Source organism: Centruroides sculpturatus, unplaced genomic scaffold (genome assembly GCF_000671375.1).
Source record: "Centruroides sculpturatus isolate CEXI.00-Female unplaced genomic scaffold, Cexi_2.0 scaffold665, whole genome shotgun sequence".
NCBI classification, from domain to species: domain Eukaryota; kingdom Metazoa; phylum Arthropoda; class Arachnida; order Scorpiones; family Buthidae; genus Centruroides; species Centruroides sculpturatus.
This window is the reverse complement of record NW_019385266.1, coordinates 345,118-360,664: the sequence shown is the minus strand read 5'-3', so window position 1 is coordinate 360,664 and position 15,547 is coordinate 345,118. Positions and strand designations below refer to the sequence as shown.

At 29.6% G+C, this 15,547-nt stretch overlaps 1 protein-coding gene across 1 annotated transcript in view; it reads right to left on the bottom strand.

Moving 5' to 3' along the window:
* LOC111636886 (zinc finger protein 470-like) overlaps positions 1-15,547 on the bottom strand; it is an 84,853-nt gene that overhangs the window by 45,971 nt on the left and 23,335 nt on the right. The window contains exons 5-8 of the mRNA XM_023382277.1: positions 13,281-13,583; positions 7,480-7,662; positions 1,432-1,698; positions 819-1,031 (exon numbers count right to left, since the gene is read on the bottom strand). Of these exons, the coding sequence (XP_023238045.1) occupies positions 819-1,031; positions 1,432-1,698; positions 7,480-7,662; positions 13,281-13,583 (966 nt within the window). The remainder of the gene's footprint in view (positions 1-818; positions 1,032-1,431; positions 1,699-7,479; positions 7,663-13,280; positions 13,584-15,547) is intronic.

Below are 15,547 nucleotides of genomic sequence, written 5' to 3'. Positions count from 1 at the left end.
GCGGTCCTTCTCTGTTCTTTTTCCGTTATTTACAAGTGTAGGTCATTTGATATCATCATTTATCACATACTTCCATGACACTCTTGTCTGTCGGCTACAACTGCCAAGAATTAACGCGATTGGCGAAGCGTAGTGACAGCGGGCCAATAGAGAGCAGGATCCTTGCCATAATGCGGTTTGCGCGCCAATTTTCGTACGTGCGTTAATCAAGCCGAATAGTTTGGCCGAATATTCGGCTATTCGGCCACGCTCCTGGCCGAATATTCGGTATTCGTCCTGAGGCCGAATATACTATTCGTTACAACACTACTTTTTTATCGTACAAATTGTGTCTGTATGATAAGTTCTCTGTAACAATTTTGTTCTGAATTGCAAAGAACAAACAGCAAGCAAAAAACCAATAAGCAATGCAGTGCGAAAGCTCAAAAAATTTCACAAATTAAACAGAAATTGTTTTTCGAAAAAACTTATCTACAGAAAAATATATTTCGAAACAATTATTACGATTAAACTTATTACAAATAATTATAATAAGTAAATTTAAGCTGATGGCTGCTGGTTATCGAATGACTAAAAGTACTAACTTACGATAATGACCTTTTGTTTTCTATTACTACTTTACTTTAAATGAACAACAATGCAGTGTTATTTTATGAATGAAAGGTTACAGAATGTATTTACAGTAATCACGTAATAATGTCACCTAAAAGAATCTGAGAAGCAATTTAAACAATTTTTTACAAGCTACATAACTATTTTTACATTATAATATTTAAGTAATTGTTGAAAGATTAATTTCAGAAATTTTATTTACTTACTTTGGAAAAACTTTCGGTTTGTTCCTGTGGATGTACTTTTTTCATGTGTCTTTTTAAGTCAAATTTACATTTGAATGTTTTCCTACAAATATCACATGAAAACGGTCGATTTTTCTCATGAGACGTTAGATGTCTTTTTAAATCGTATAACCATGAAAAACTTTTATCGCATTTATCACATTTATGAATTTTCTCTGGTCGTTTCCGTGGAATCTAAGTATTAATATTATATAATTTTAAATTAACAGTATCTATTTATTGCACAAGAAAAAAGTGTATATATTAATATTTTAAAAATAAAGTAAAAGTTTAATATATCTTGTAATTGTTTTTTAAATTCTGTATATAATTTTTACGTTTATTCAAAGAGAAGTTATTTGATAATAATAATTCACGTTCTTTAAGAATAAGATATAACAAGTATATTTTTTGATGTTTCACTGTTAAGTACCACTTTTATTTATAGTAATTAAATTTGTTTTATAAGTTATCATAATATCACATTATATACTTTAATTTAATAAATTTGATGTATTCTATTTTATAAATATTTACCCAATTAATATTAAAAAGTAAACATTGTTTATTTATTCAATAAGTCAGAAGTTCTTACGTTTAGATGTATTCGATTCACATGTTTTTTCAAAACATCTTTTCTTTTCGCACTGTATGTACAGTCTTTGTAGTTGCATTTGAATGGTCTTTCTTCAAAATGTGTTTTTTTGTGAAGTAGTAAATTTCCAGACTGAGAGAATAGTTTTCCGCAAATATTGCATTCAAACGGTTTCTCACCAGTATGAGACCTCATGTGAATATCTAACTCCCATTTTGTACGAAATTTCTTTTCACATTTAGTACATTCATGTGCTTTTGTTTGATCCTTAAAAAAGTTTTTTTACGTTATGTAAATTATTATATATCATTAAGGTTCGATTTATTTTTTTCAAAAATATTTTTTCTTTATGTCTAATCAAAATAGTAAAATATATGTATTTTTTCGACATCATCTAAAATTTCAGATTTTTCATTTTTTACAATTTTTAATAACAAGGGTCGCCAAATAACAATGCCATACAAAACAGATTGAACGTTTCACTTACTTTTTCTGATTGCATTTATAGAATTAATTATTTAAATTTTAAATTCACTTTATAAATTTTTAAAAGATGAAACGCCAAGAATGCACTACAATAATGTGAAATTTGCCAATTGTTTAGTCAGAATGTCATATTGTGACTATGGGTTAGCATGAAAATTGTAACGAAACGGATTTAATGTTACTTCTTTTAAATGTAAAGTGCATAAAGAAAGAAACTTTTTGAGGGTACAGTTACTGAATGAGTTTCCTAAATTGTTATCTGAATATTTTTTCGAAATCTGAGACGTACAAATTAAATAAACGAATTTTTTTTAAGTGTCGAATGGGAAACATTGAATGAGCTCTAAATTAAACGGCCCTATTGTAGTAATAGCGTGNCAATAATAAATAGTTTATTAATATTACATTATAATATGTAATGAAGATATGATACATTACTGTAACAAAATGAAGGTGATTGATAAGGATCAATCTGACCACTTTCCAACTCAATTATCTCTATTAGGTCATAGTTATAATACATTCACTTCAAGTTCGGTTTTGCAAAAACAATTTAGATTTGACAAAAGGAAAACTAAAAGATTTAACATACGGTGTATATTAGAAGATATACCGGGTAAGGTCAATGAGATGTTATGTCAAGGAATAGATTCAAATCCGTTAGATAGTTATGGAAAATTTATTAGGCTTTTAGAGATGTGTCGAGTTAACTACTGGTCGGGGAATTTCCCACGGACTTATAAACAGTGTTGGTATGGTAATTAAATGCTTCTATCATAAGAAAAAGAAACAAAGAAGTTTGGCTCGATTCAGGAACACGAATAGTGAAGTGGACTGGAAGAAATATGTCGAAAATATAAGAATTTACAATAATTTAATTAAAGCTAAAAAGAGGAGATATTTTGCTGAATTAAATAACAATCTGATAAGAACTAAAGACTCCAAAAAATTCTGGGAAATGATCAACAAATTCCGTTATCCTATTGTACAGACAGAGAGACCTGTTATTGTGCCATTAGTGAGATGGCATAATTACTTTGATAGTTTTTCAATTAAGTATAGGGATAAGATGGAAAGCACAAAAATGGAAGAACCAAAAGAGGAAGATTTGGCTATGGAAGAGATCTTTAGTGTTCAAGAGTTACAGTTTTATATTAAGAAGCTTAAAATCAAATCTGCACCAGGAAGTGATGGTCTCCCTAATAAAGTGATTAAAAATTTAACAATCCCGATTCTGGATTATATTGTCAGCTTATATAATACATTCTATAATAAAGGAGTTATTCCGATTACATGGAATCAGGTAATATTTCAAATGATATATAAAAAAGGAGATAAATTAAATCCAGAAAATTACCGCCCGATTGCGTTACTATCGACGTTCCGTAAGCTATTTACTTCGATGTTGGCTAGAAGATTTAACGAATGGCTAGACCATGAGAATTTAAGGAATCCTATACAATTTGCCTTCGTTAGAAAAGGTGGAACTCAACTAACATTGTTCATATTACTGGCTATAATCCAGATTCAACTCAAAAGGAAAAAACATAAAGTATATGCACTATTTTTGGACCTAAATAAGGCCTACAATTCAATCAGTATAAGAGCATTACAAAACAAAATGTCTCAATTTCGTGCGGATAATGCAATGATAAAATTAACTGGCTTATTATTCGGTCATTATGATGCAATTATTCGACACAATGATGAACAAGGTTATCCCTATCCGATAGATCGTGGGTTGTTACAGGGAGACCTGTGGTCTCCACATTTGTTTAACTTTTTTACCTTTGACATTAATAATTATTTTGATAAAGATGATGATGGATTCATGATAGGCGACGCTGTGATTCACTCTGTTTCGTATGCAGACGACATAGTTATTATTGCGCCCACAGCAGTAGCTCTTAACAGAAAAATTCAAGTAATAACCAAATATTTCGAACAATTGAGAATAAAGATTAACCCAAAAAATTCAAATACAGTATAATGATTTTTAGAAATGGGGCTAAACTCTCCAGGAGAACTATGTCTTTCTGCATTAATAATAATGAATTAAAACTGGTCAATGAAATTAAGTTTCTGGGGATTATCTTGACACCTTTACTGTCCTTTGACAGACATACTAGGATGATGATGATTAAAGCTAATAGAATGATTAATGGTGTAATGAAATTGTTAGCTAAGACACATCTAAGAAATATACAAACACAGTTTAACTTATTCAATTCAATTGTATATAATTCAGTGAGCTACGCATCACCATTTTGGTGTATGGCCAACTATCAGAAACTGGAGATTATCCAGAACAAACTTATTGGAAGATTGTTTTGCTTGGAATATAAAATTCCGGGGAGTGCTTTAAGGTTAGAAGTAAGCAGATACAGTCCCACTGCGTTATTTATCAAGAGAACTATGACGCTGCTAATAAAGATAAGAGATAGAAAAGATATTTCATTCAATCTGCTTATTATATAAGGATTCTATACAGAAGAATTCTAAAAGGAATTGGATAGCTCAAATTTCAAAAGTGATCAATAGTTTCTCAATTGTTCAATTTATCTTTTCGCCGAATCTAAGTGAAGATTTGTGTAGTCAGCTAACGCATAGCATTTTAGATATCCTATTATCATGCGACATAGAGGAAAACCGTTCACGTTTAAAACGAAACTGGCATGGTTCACTATTGAACTATCCAAATATTAATAATTATATTCTATCGAATTTACCTTTTGTAATAAAACGGTTTTTTATTCAAATACGTCTAAATTCAGAAATATTAATGTTAAATAATAAATTCTACTCATATGCTGATAATTTATGTCCTAGATGTAATATGGAATTTTCAAAGTATCACTTGTTTTGCCAATGTGAAAAGAGCTATGAGTTAAAAAGGAAATTTGATTTGTTAAGTTTAAGTGAGTGCAGATCGGTGGAAGAAATGTACTATATTTTCCATAGAGCAACAACTCGATTAATAGTTAATTTATACAACTATGTTAAAACTTTTGTAAATAATTAGAAGGAAAATATTATTGTAATAATACTATGTAATATGTTATATTATTTAAGTTTATGGTTCTCCCATTGTAACAGGCAATTGCCGTATTACAAATAAAGCGTAATTTGGATTGGATTNCTTTTCGCAGTGTATGTACAGTCTTTGTAGTTGCATTTGAATGGTCTTTCTTCAAAATGTATTTTTTTGTGAACTAATAAATTTCCAGACTGGGAGAATTTTTTTCCGCAAATATTGCATTCAAACGGTTTTTCACCAGTATGAGACCTCATGTGAACTTCTAACTCCCATTTTGTACGAAATTTATTTTCACAAAAAGTACATTCGTGTATCTTTGTTTGGTCCTTTAAAAAGTATTTGTTATGTAAATTATTATATATCATTAAGATTCGATTTATTTTTTTCAAAAATATTTTTTCTTTATGTCTAATCAAAATAGTAAAATATATGTATTTTTTCGACATGACTTATAATTTCAATTATTTTATTTTTTACAATTTTTAATAACAAGGGTCGCCAAATAACAATGCTATACAAAACAGATTGAACGTTTCACTTACTTTTTCTGATTGCATTTATAGAATTTATGATCCAAATTCTAAATTCACTTTATAAATTTTTAAAAGATGAAACGCCAAGAATGCACTACAATAATGTGAAATTTTCCAATTGTTTAGTCAGAATGTCAGATTGTGACTATAGGTTAGCATGAAAATTGTAACGAAACAGATTTAATGTTACTTCTTTTTAAATGTAAAATGCATAAAGAAAGAAACTTATTGAGGGTACAGTTTCTGAATGAATTTCCTAAATTGTTATCTGAATATTTTTTCGAAATCTGAGACGTACAAATTATATAAACGAATTTTTTTTAAGTGTCGAATGGGAAACATTGAATGAGCTCTAAATTAAAGGGCCCTATTGTAGTAACAACGTACAGGAAATGTTTCAAAAGTGGAGCCTGTTGACTAGTTAAATTATTCTCTCATATTTATTAATGACAAGAAAAATAAAATAAAAATAAAATCTTACAATTAGTTTTTAAAAACTCAAGTTACATTTACAGCAGAAAATTCGCCAAAACGAACCTTATTTATTTATTCCTTTTTTAAAACTTAATAAGCATTTACGTCTGAATTGCTCTGAAAATATTGATATCAGTTCATGATTAGGGAGGGGAAGAGGGGGGAAGAGAGGGGAAGGGAGGGAAAGGGAGGGCAAAAAGGAAGGTTTATCTTTATGATGTAAAAAAACATAAAACAACACAATATAAAGCTATTATTTTAATCAGTTTCGAAAAAGATCTTAGATGGTTAAAAAATCGTGTAATTAATACTGACGAAATCATTTAACAAAAAAGTTTTACAAAGATATAAGCAAAATTAATTTTATCTTTCGAACGAAGATATCATGTTGATGAACCCATTGATATTATACGATTTCCTCAAAGCAGAATGTATGAGAGTGTCACACATTTAGCCTTGATAAAAGTAAAGGCGCTTATTCCTTGCAGCCACTGATTATCTCTGGTAAAAACAGCATGCAATGTAGTAACACAATGCAGAGTACGATGTTGATGTCGAAACGAGCGGCTCTTCTATTACACTGAGCTGCATCGTAAATTCACGTATGTCGAGGTATTCTCCAAACGTGTAGGTAGATATTTTAATTTTAACTAAGTAGTTTTAAATTTTATAATATCATAATGACATCAATTGACGTCTATTACTTTACCAGCTCTTATTCATAACAAAAGGAAAGTATGACGATAGGTCATAAAATGACTCTCAAATATTTTTACATTTTTGTACTTAGGGGAAGTTCCAACGCCGAGAAACGCAAAAATAAATGGAGAGTTTTTCGTATGTATAGATTTTGGGTACGTGTTTGAAAAAGATTTTGGGTTCATGTGAGAAGGGACCGATTTTGTTCATTTATTTTGAAGTTTTTTTTCTATGTTTTTGTCAATAATTTCTGAAATTTGATAAGTAAGTTTGTGTATTATTAGAATCAAAGTTATTTATCTTTGGTCATAAAAGATGGACGGGGTAGAGGATAGATGACGACATATGTCATGTACAAGTAAGTACGATTCAATATACATTTTATTCGTTGTTAGCTTTTAATTATTATTTTCTTTTATAATACTCTACCCTTAAAATTAAGCTTTTTGCAATTTAATTTTTTGCAAAGTTTTAGTAATGTAAGAATTTTTAATATTAAATCTCATAACAGGTGATTCAAAATGCAATCTGAATCCTTGCCAAGAAAGTTTAGTAAGAACATTGCTTCTTTATTGGTTTATTATTTAAAGCAATAATTCGCTCACTGTTTAATTATTTGTTTTTAAAAATCAAATTGCTACTTTACGTGATATTTTTTAATTGGAATATTTGTCAGATATTCTACAAATTCAAAATTTATCTTAAATATAAATGTTCTAATAGATTATTTTGTACGCTTTTGAAGAAACAATTTGAATGAGGTGAAAAAAGATTTTTAAAAATCAAATGAAGTAATCTTCGTTATTCAATGTTCTTGACTTGTTTTGACGTTGAAGATTTATTTAAATCCGAAGTATTTTGTTCGTCTGTCTGTAGTCTCCTTCTCATTTGGAGAAGAATTTCGGCAGCGCTTAATACATCTTGATCCAGTGTTGTTTGATGATCCAAGGTTTGACTAGAAGACTGCAAATTTGATTTCAGCTTTACTTCTTCTGTACATTCCTTAAAAAATAAAAATACTATTATTTAATACAGTTTCATTTATTTTGTTATATATTACTTTATACATTTTATCAAAAGCATAATAATAATAAAAGTTACCATTTAATGTATCTACAGATATTAATTATAAATCTACTTGGTAGATTTATAATAAATATTGGAATACATAAGTAAACTGGCAGATAAGCCCGGCGTTGCTCGGGCAAAAAGTAACGATAGCGAAGATTAAGATTATTACATTATAGCTAATCTCACCCGTTTTCACAAAACGCAAGAATTAGGTCTCCCTGTTTTCAGACTAATTACAGTATTTTTAGATTGATCTAAAAATATGTTTAATTTCCCACAAAAACGCAAAAAACCCGCTTCTGCGCCCGTAAATGTTGCACGTCGCATTCTGTTAACACTTCCATTGTTACTTAACACTTCCAAGCCTTAATCTTGTTCCTCTCCACCGTGGGGTAATGGAATTTCAAAAAATCTCTGTTTAGTGTTTGTTCTCGTGACGTACCCTAACTGTGTACCAAATTTCAATTTTCAACGCGTAACCGTTTGGGCTCTGCGCTTATTATTATCATCAACCCATCTCGATTATATATATAGATTAGTAGATATTACTTGCGTCTTTGCCCGTAGGGGTTTTGCAAGCCAACCCCATGTATATTCAGTATTTGGACAATCATAGTAATTGTTATATAACACCTACCGCCGAAAATGATTAGAATTGCTGAGAATCAAACAATTTTCAATTTGATCAATTTTCTAGAACAGTGGTTCCCAACCTTTTTTCATTAGCGTACCCCGTGACATGTCATATCTCTAAATAGTACCACTCATTTACTGGAAAAATATCGAGAGTAAGCTGTTACTTCAATTTTAAAAAACTTGTATGCATAGGTATGTTTTATATTTTTATGAATTCCACAAAACTTGTGTATTTTTTTATATGTATGTTATATCCTTTTTTAATGTTTTAGTTGGCTGAAGAGGGGCTTAAAAGCCTGAAACGTGTAATTTTTTCACACGTATCAACTAAATAAAGATGAGAAAACCCGCCAAGTGTCTTAATTTATAGCACTTTATTGTGTTAGAAGCATACACAAATTGCAAAGCACGGTTTCATATCATCAGAATAATGTTTTTCGTTTAAACCACATTTTTGTTGATTTAGAGGCATGCACAGGGGCGATGTCTTGTTAAAAATCCAATTTGGTCCACAAATATTTTGTTCAGCTTCCAATAAATGATCTTCAAGCATGCCTCAATACTTCTTTCAATTCATTCTATGAGTTATAAATGCTAAATCTGTGGTCTATTGAATCCAAAAGCACACCACACCATTATTGATCTTCCCACCCATTTGGCGTTTTAAAAATATTTGTTTTTCGGTTCTTAAATCGTGCCAATAATACATCCAACCATCTGGACCATCTAAGTTGAATTTTTTTCGTCGCTGAACAAAACTCCAATCTATTCTTTAGACCATGTCATGTGTTTTTGTGCCCAATCAAGTCTGTCACTTTTTTGCTTTAATGAAAGTGGTGGCATTACAGCGTTTTTCTGAATTTTAACATTGGAGATTTATTTAAAACTCTCCACACTCTCCACACTGTTGTGCTGCTACCAGGCAAGTCTAATTCTTGTTTTATTTTTCTTACTGATGTTTGTTTTGTGGAGCAAACCTTAATGATTTGTCTTCCATATCGAAGTGCAAGCTTGGGTTTTGGACCTGTCTTGAATTTTGATAAATCCTTGCCATGCGGTTTTGATAAATAATCACCAACAGTTGAATTTGGACGATTTATATATGCTACAATTTTTCTTATTGACTTACCTTGTGATTTATAGGCATCAATCTGCTCTTTTTCATAATCAGATAAATTCTTTGTTCTACCCATTTTAGAACGTTGAACAACATAAAGAATTTGTATTACAATTAGATATGTAAGCTAATTTGCATATTCAATGCTTAAAACTAAACAATATTCTATTTAAGTCATGAAATGAGTGCGTGTCCAAATAAACATGTAATAGTTTTTTCTACAAAACTTTCAGAAATATTATTTTTAGTGACAAAATGTTAATGTTTGATTAAAATTCTTATTTTGCAGTGTGGAAACACGTAAATCTATGTCATTTTTAATAAAACATTTGTCACTTAATGCAGCAAATTTGGGTTTCACTTTAATTTTTTCGTGTCCGTATAATTTTGAAACACATCCTATTTAGAAATAATTTATGAAAATAATTTGGAACGGAAATCTCAATGAATTTTTTTCCTGTAAAAATTTTTATAAACACAAAGAAATAATTGAAGTCGTTTTTGTCTTTTAAAGCTGAAAAATGGGAAGAATTTGACAGAATAATTGTCAAATTTTACATTGTTGTTGTCCATTATTGATTTTTCTTTGCGAAATTTATAAAATAAATTTTAAAATTTAAATTCTTAATTATTAAATAGAACCAGAAAAAGTAAGTGGAGCGTTCAATTTGTTTTGTAAGACATTACTTATGTGAGGGACGAACAGACCCACAATAAAATGTTATTTTAAATTTTAATTTGGAAAATATAATCGGTTAAATTCGAACGTTTTATCGAGTTAGGCTAAAAGCCATAAAAATTATTTCCCACGGGGTTTGTTCCTTGTTGAGTCGGATCAAGTTAGTCAGGGATGTGTCACCAGGAACTTTGAATGGAAAAGACATATTGGACGGGCGACCGTTAAAGGCCATCACCTGACCTCATGGAAAAAACCCAAGGGAAAAAAAAAAGAGAAAAGAAAACGATCCCGAGGTCAGTCGTCATCCGAAGTCCCTCTACAGAAGTCGTCATTCAAGCCCGCCCAACCAAGTCGTCCTCCAAACCATTAAAACCGTGCCCCAGGATTAAAACCGTAACACCGAATTAAAACCGTGACCAGGATTAAACCCGAGAAAAACATTCGTGCTGGATTAAGCCTCTACACTCCTCCGTGCCTCCACCCCAGTGAACGGACAAGATTCTGATTCAAGATTCAACGACAAGATTCAAAGAACTGTCCATCCAAGAACTGTCCATTCAAGATTCAAAGAACTGTCCATCGACAAGGTATTTATCAACCCGCGATTCGGTTGTAAACTCTCTCTCTCCGCGGCCTAGTATATTTAAGGACAATAATATGCCGATAGTATTTAGTATCTCTGTGTAGTATTTAGTTCGACTTAATTAAAATCGTTATTTACTTGTTACTATGGAGTCCGAGTAAGTTACTTCCGCGTCTCTCTCCTCACCTCTACTCCGAATCCAAGCGCTCACACGCTACCGCTCGCGAATCTTTAGACGTAACGTCACGATTTCCGAGTCCCCCAGAGACTCGGTGGTGTCAGATTCAGCCCTCCTGACAGGGCGCCAAAGAGGTGCCGACCCTACGGTCACACTTATATTAGTCAACACCAGTTATTCGAAATTTTAATATTTATCGAAATATATATATATATATTATTTCTTTTATGTTTTTATATATCAAGAAAATTTTTCTAAAAAAAGTAACGAAATAATAATTTATAAAATCTAACAAAACGAATATTTGTTTTGAAAGGATAGAGAAAGTGTGAATAAAATATTAATTGAAATTTTGCACCCCATAATGGAGCAGTTGCTTAGTTTGCCTATATGATAGATAGCGAAGGACGTCTAAATGAATATATATGTAAAATAATTTGTAAAACTTGTTAAAATTTTTTTAAAAATTCATAAATAAAAAGGGTAAAAACAATAAACACAAAAAAATAAATTAGCGTAAATCTTATACAGTGTATATATTTATAAGAAAAATAATTGAATATTGAAAGTTATTTAAAAGTTATATTGATTGCATTGATTTTTATTCATTTCACAATATTCTTTTTAAAATTACAAAAATAGGGTTACTGTACGTATCTTTTTCTAATTTTCTTTAAAATGTTCGTATTAAAAAGGATACATTGTTATACTAAGTAAATTTAGTGTAAAAATTAGTTAAGTTATACAAAGAATTAATTATTTTTTAACATAATTTATTTTTTTCATATTTATGTCACTTGTACAACTACGTTTTTTTGTCACTTTTTTTGTTTTTTTTCACTTTGTACAACATAATTTATTTTTTTCATATTTATGTCACCATTTGAGTGACATAAATACAACTACGCTGTATTTATGTCACTCAAATGGTACAACTACGCTTTCAATAGCGTAGTTGTACCATTTGAGAAAACAGTTTAACTACAGAAATCAGGTTTCCGTCTTTCTGGGTCATTTCTCCGTTCCCTAAATCCCTATAGTAAACCTGTGTAACTCGTTGGAAAAATAATTGTTTGTTTAGGTTGTGTGCAAAATTATAGTTATCAATAAATAGGTTACCGAAATATAAGTAACTGAAAATTGTAAAAATCGCCAAAAAGCTATATACTTTTTTCCATTCTATATCTGGGGTTTAAAAAAGAATATATATAAAGCACAATTTTAAACTTAAGAGTTTTTCTTTCGTGTAGATAAACTTGAAACTTCGAAGCGAAATTCTAAAAACATGAATACGAAAAAAATTTTCCTTGGAACGTTGTTATTCTTGTCGATATGCTAATATTCCACCAGAGATCTGCAAATGTGTTTAAATACAACTGATATATACCTGAGTGATAGTGTGAGGAATTTTTAATGCTGTGTCGTAGAAGTCGGATCCTCCACGAAAAGGTCAACATCAATTGTATATTGTATCTATTTTGTAATATCATTCTGTCGATTTTTAACTTATTAACCATCTGTCTCTAGCTGAATTATTAAAAAATTTGTTTTTGCACAGAACCAAAATTATTTGTATGGTCAAGATTTTATTTAAACATTAATACACTAATCTTCATACAGTTTCCAAGTGCCAAGCTTATCTTTGCGACAGAAAAACTCGTAAAAACAATATGACTGTCATCCAAACAATCAGAATTTTTAACCTGACCTAAATTTTTTGCATCTGTTTTTTGTTTGGATAACATCTGTATGTAAAAAATGTTATAAAGTGGGTTGTATGAAATAATGCAACAATAAGTTTTTCTCACATAAAACATATATAACTTCCAAAATTAAGTGGAAAATAATTCAACGTTTTTGTATTTGTTATCAGCAATTACAGACCATGAAATTAAATTTATACATTTCGAAATGTTTTTATTCTCTTTTTCTGTGGAAAAAGAATGGATGTGTTAGTAATTTAGACGCAATAGAAACGTAAGAAAAAGGAAATATTTACGTTAATTCAGTCAACAGTAAATATAACTAAAGACAATTTGAAGAACAGAAAACTATGAATAGAAAAAAAATGTGTTATCGAAATTTTAACCTCGCTTTTATATTAAAATAATAAATGTACAAGGTATTTCTAATAAATTGCTGACTTGTATAAAATAATTGAGTTAAACACAATTTTTTTCATATTTTCTTTTAATTTCAATTTTAAAAATAAAGAGATTTACAAAACGTAATTACTAATATGATTTTCTGCGTGCAAAAGATTAAAAATATTTCTATAATAAATGAAAAATAAATGCAAGATTTAAGTCGTTTAGTAACATCGTTACCGAATTGTATACTTTGCAAATTAATGAAATTTTGCTTCGTGTTCTCTACGAGATACTTCGTCGTCAAATTTCTCTTCACAGACGTGACATTCTAGTTCGAATCCTTCAATTATCACTTCTGAAAATATTTCCAATTCTGGTAAACGTTCCAATTCCTTCATGTTTAAATATTCGTCTCTATTAATAATTCCGGTATTTTCTGAATCGCTACTAAGGGTTTTCACAACAGCTTCTTTATATTCTACTGATTGAGATTTTTGACCACTCGTTGATGGTTTTTGCATTGATTCTATCTGATCTTTGTCTACATCTTGAATATATTCAACGCTTGCCTAAGAATTCAAAAATGTATATAATATAATCTAATTCAGTTAATTAAACTAAAATCACTATCACTATAAATTCAAATCATAATTAAGGTCAACTGCATCATTCAAAACATTCATTTTCTGAAGATTAATTTATAGAATGGAATTTATAATTTATTTTTTAATTTACTATCGTAATTAATGAAAGTTAGTGCTTTTACATAGTAAAGTATTTTAATTTTCTGTATGATGGAATATAGTTTAACACGATAATCTTTATATATTAGTATGAATTCACTCTCAGTTAGGAGCACGGGGAACAATAGTTTATCAACCATGTTTAAATGCGTGTATTTTTTAGTCTGCTCAAAGCCGGAAAATAGTGTCTACCTTCCTTGAAGTGTCTAAGATTGCACTAAACAATTTCAAAGTTGTACGAAATTTATTCTCACAGAAAGCGAGCGCAAAGATCAATGGAAAACAATAGTCACCACGCGACTAATCGTGGCAGTTAGAGGCATATTGAGTTTGCATTTGTTTAGTACAATTTTTACTCTTATGTGACGTCATATGACGTTGCTGTTGACTCATCTATTTGTATTGGTTTTTTATTTTTCTACACCGATCGTTTTATACAGATTGCTAAATATTTTGTTGCATTTAATACTTTTTATTTTACTTTTATCTAAACGCAAGGAAAGAGAATAGGTGCTGAGATTTTACTATCCCCATATTACCCATTTTCCGCTAATCGCTTTACGATGGTAGGGGACGGTCTTTTTCGAAATACTTAAGAACCGGAGTGGTAAAAAAACATTTTTTAGTTGACACAGTTAAATGACACATGCAAAAAAGCGAATCTTAGATACCAACAGATTTTTTACAGTTTGTAAAAAACGCTTCAAATTTCACGATTTTGTAATTAAATTTCCTGAAAATTACAACTTTTCTGTTTCCGTTTATGAAATATATAAAAATGTTACATTTTGAGTAACTTTTTTATGAAACACAATACATTACTCACCTAAAATCACAAAACCCGCAATAAAAGAATCGTTTTTCAAAATTGATCTATGAATACATAGAACGACTGTTTTCCGCATGTCAAACATAATAATACTTTGTAATCGCGTTCAAATATGGGTTTTAAAAGAAAGTTAACCAGGGCTCTGATTATAGAAAAATTACAGATTGTATATTACTTTGAATATGAATAATAAAACGTGTTGAAATTTGTAAACTTTTCATAGTGTGCAAAATATTTGTTATGTTTATTTATTATACTTAAATGTCATTTTTAAAAATATCTAATTTGTAAGATAACAGGCGCAGGATGAAAAATCACCTTGCACCAGACTGCCCATTTATTACTTTTTCGTAGTTTTTATTCAAGTTATTATATTTATTTATTAATTTTTGTTATTCTAGTTTTACCTCATATTATTAATTGCTATTAGTTATACTGTAGGTAATTCTTTCTTAAGCTTTTTGTGAATTTTACGCGTATATAAAATATAAATAAGTATTAATTTGTTCTGTAATATCTTATGTAGATTTTAAGGATGCACCGATTAATCGGTAAGTAATCGGTAATCGGCCGTATCGGCCACTTCGCCGATTAATCGGTATCGGCCATTTTCCCGATTAATCGGTTTCGATAATCGGCCAATTTTACATTTTGGTATTTTTGTTAGAATGTTACGTACAGTACAATGTTAGTAATAAAAACTAATAAATTTCTGTTATATATTTATTATTTATTACATGACAAACTGAATATTAAAAAAAATTTACTAATCAAATTATTCCTTTTATCGATACATATTATAAGTATAATATAACGTATAATATAAAGTTTAAACTTTACGTAAGAAAAAGTATTGAATAGGTTAAGAAGAAAAATTAAATTTTTATTTGTTTCATAAGTTTAAAGTTTAAATACAAAACAAATATAAAACAAATAAAAATTTAATATTTAAACTGTAAAA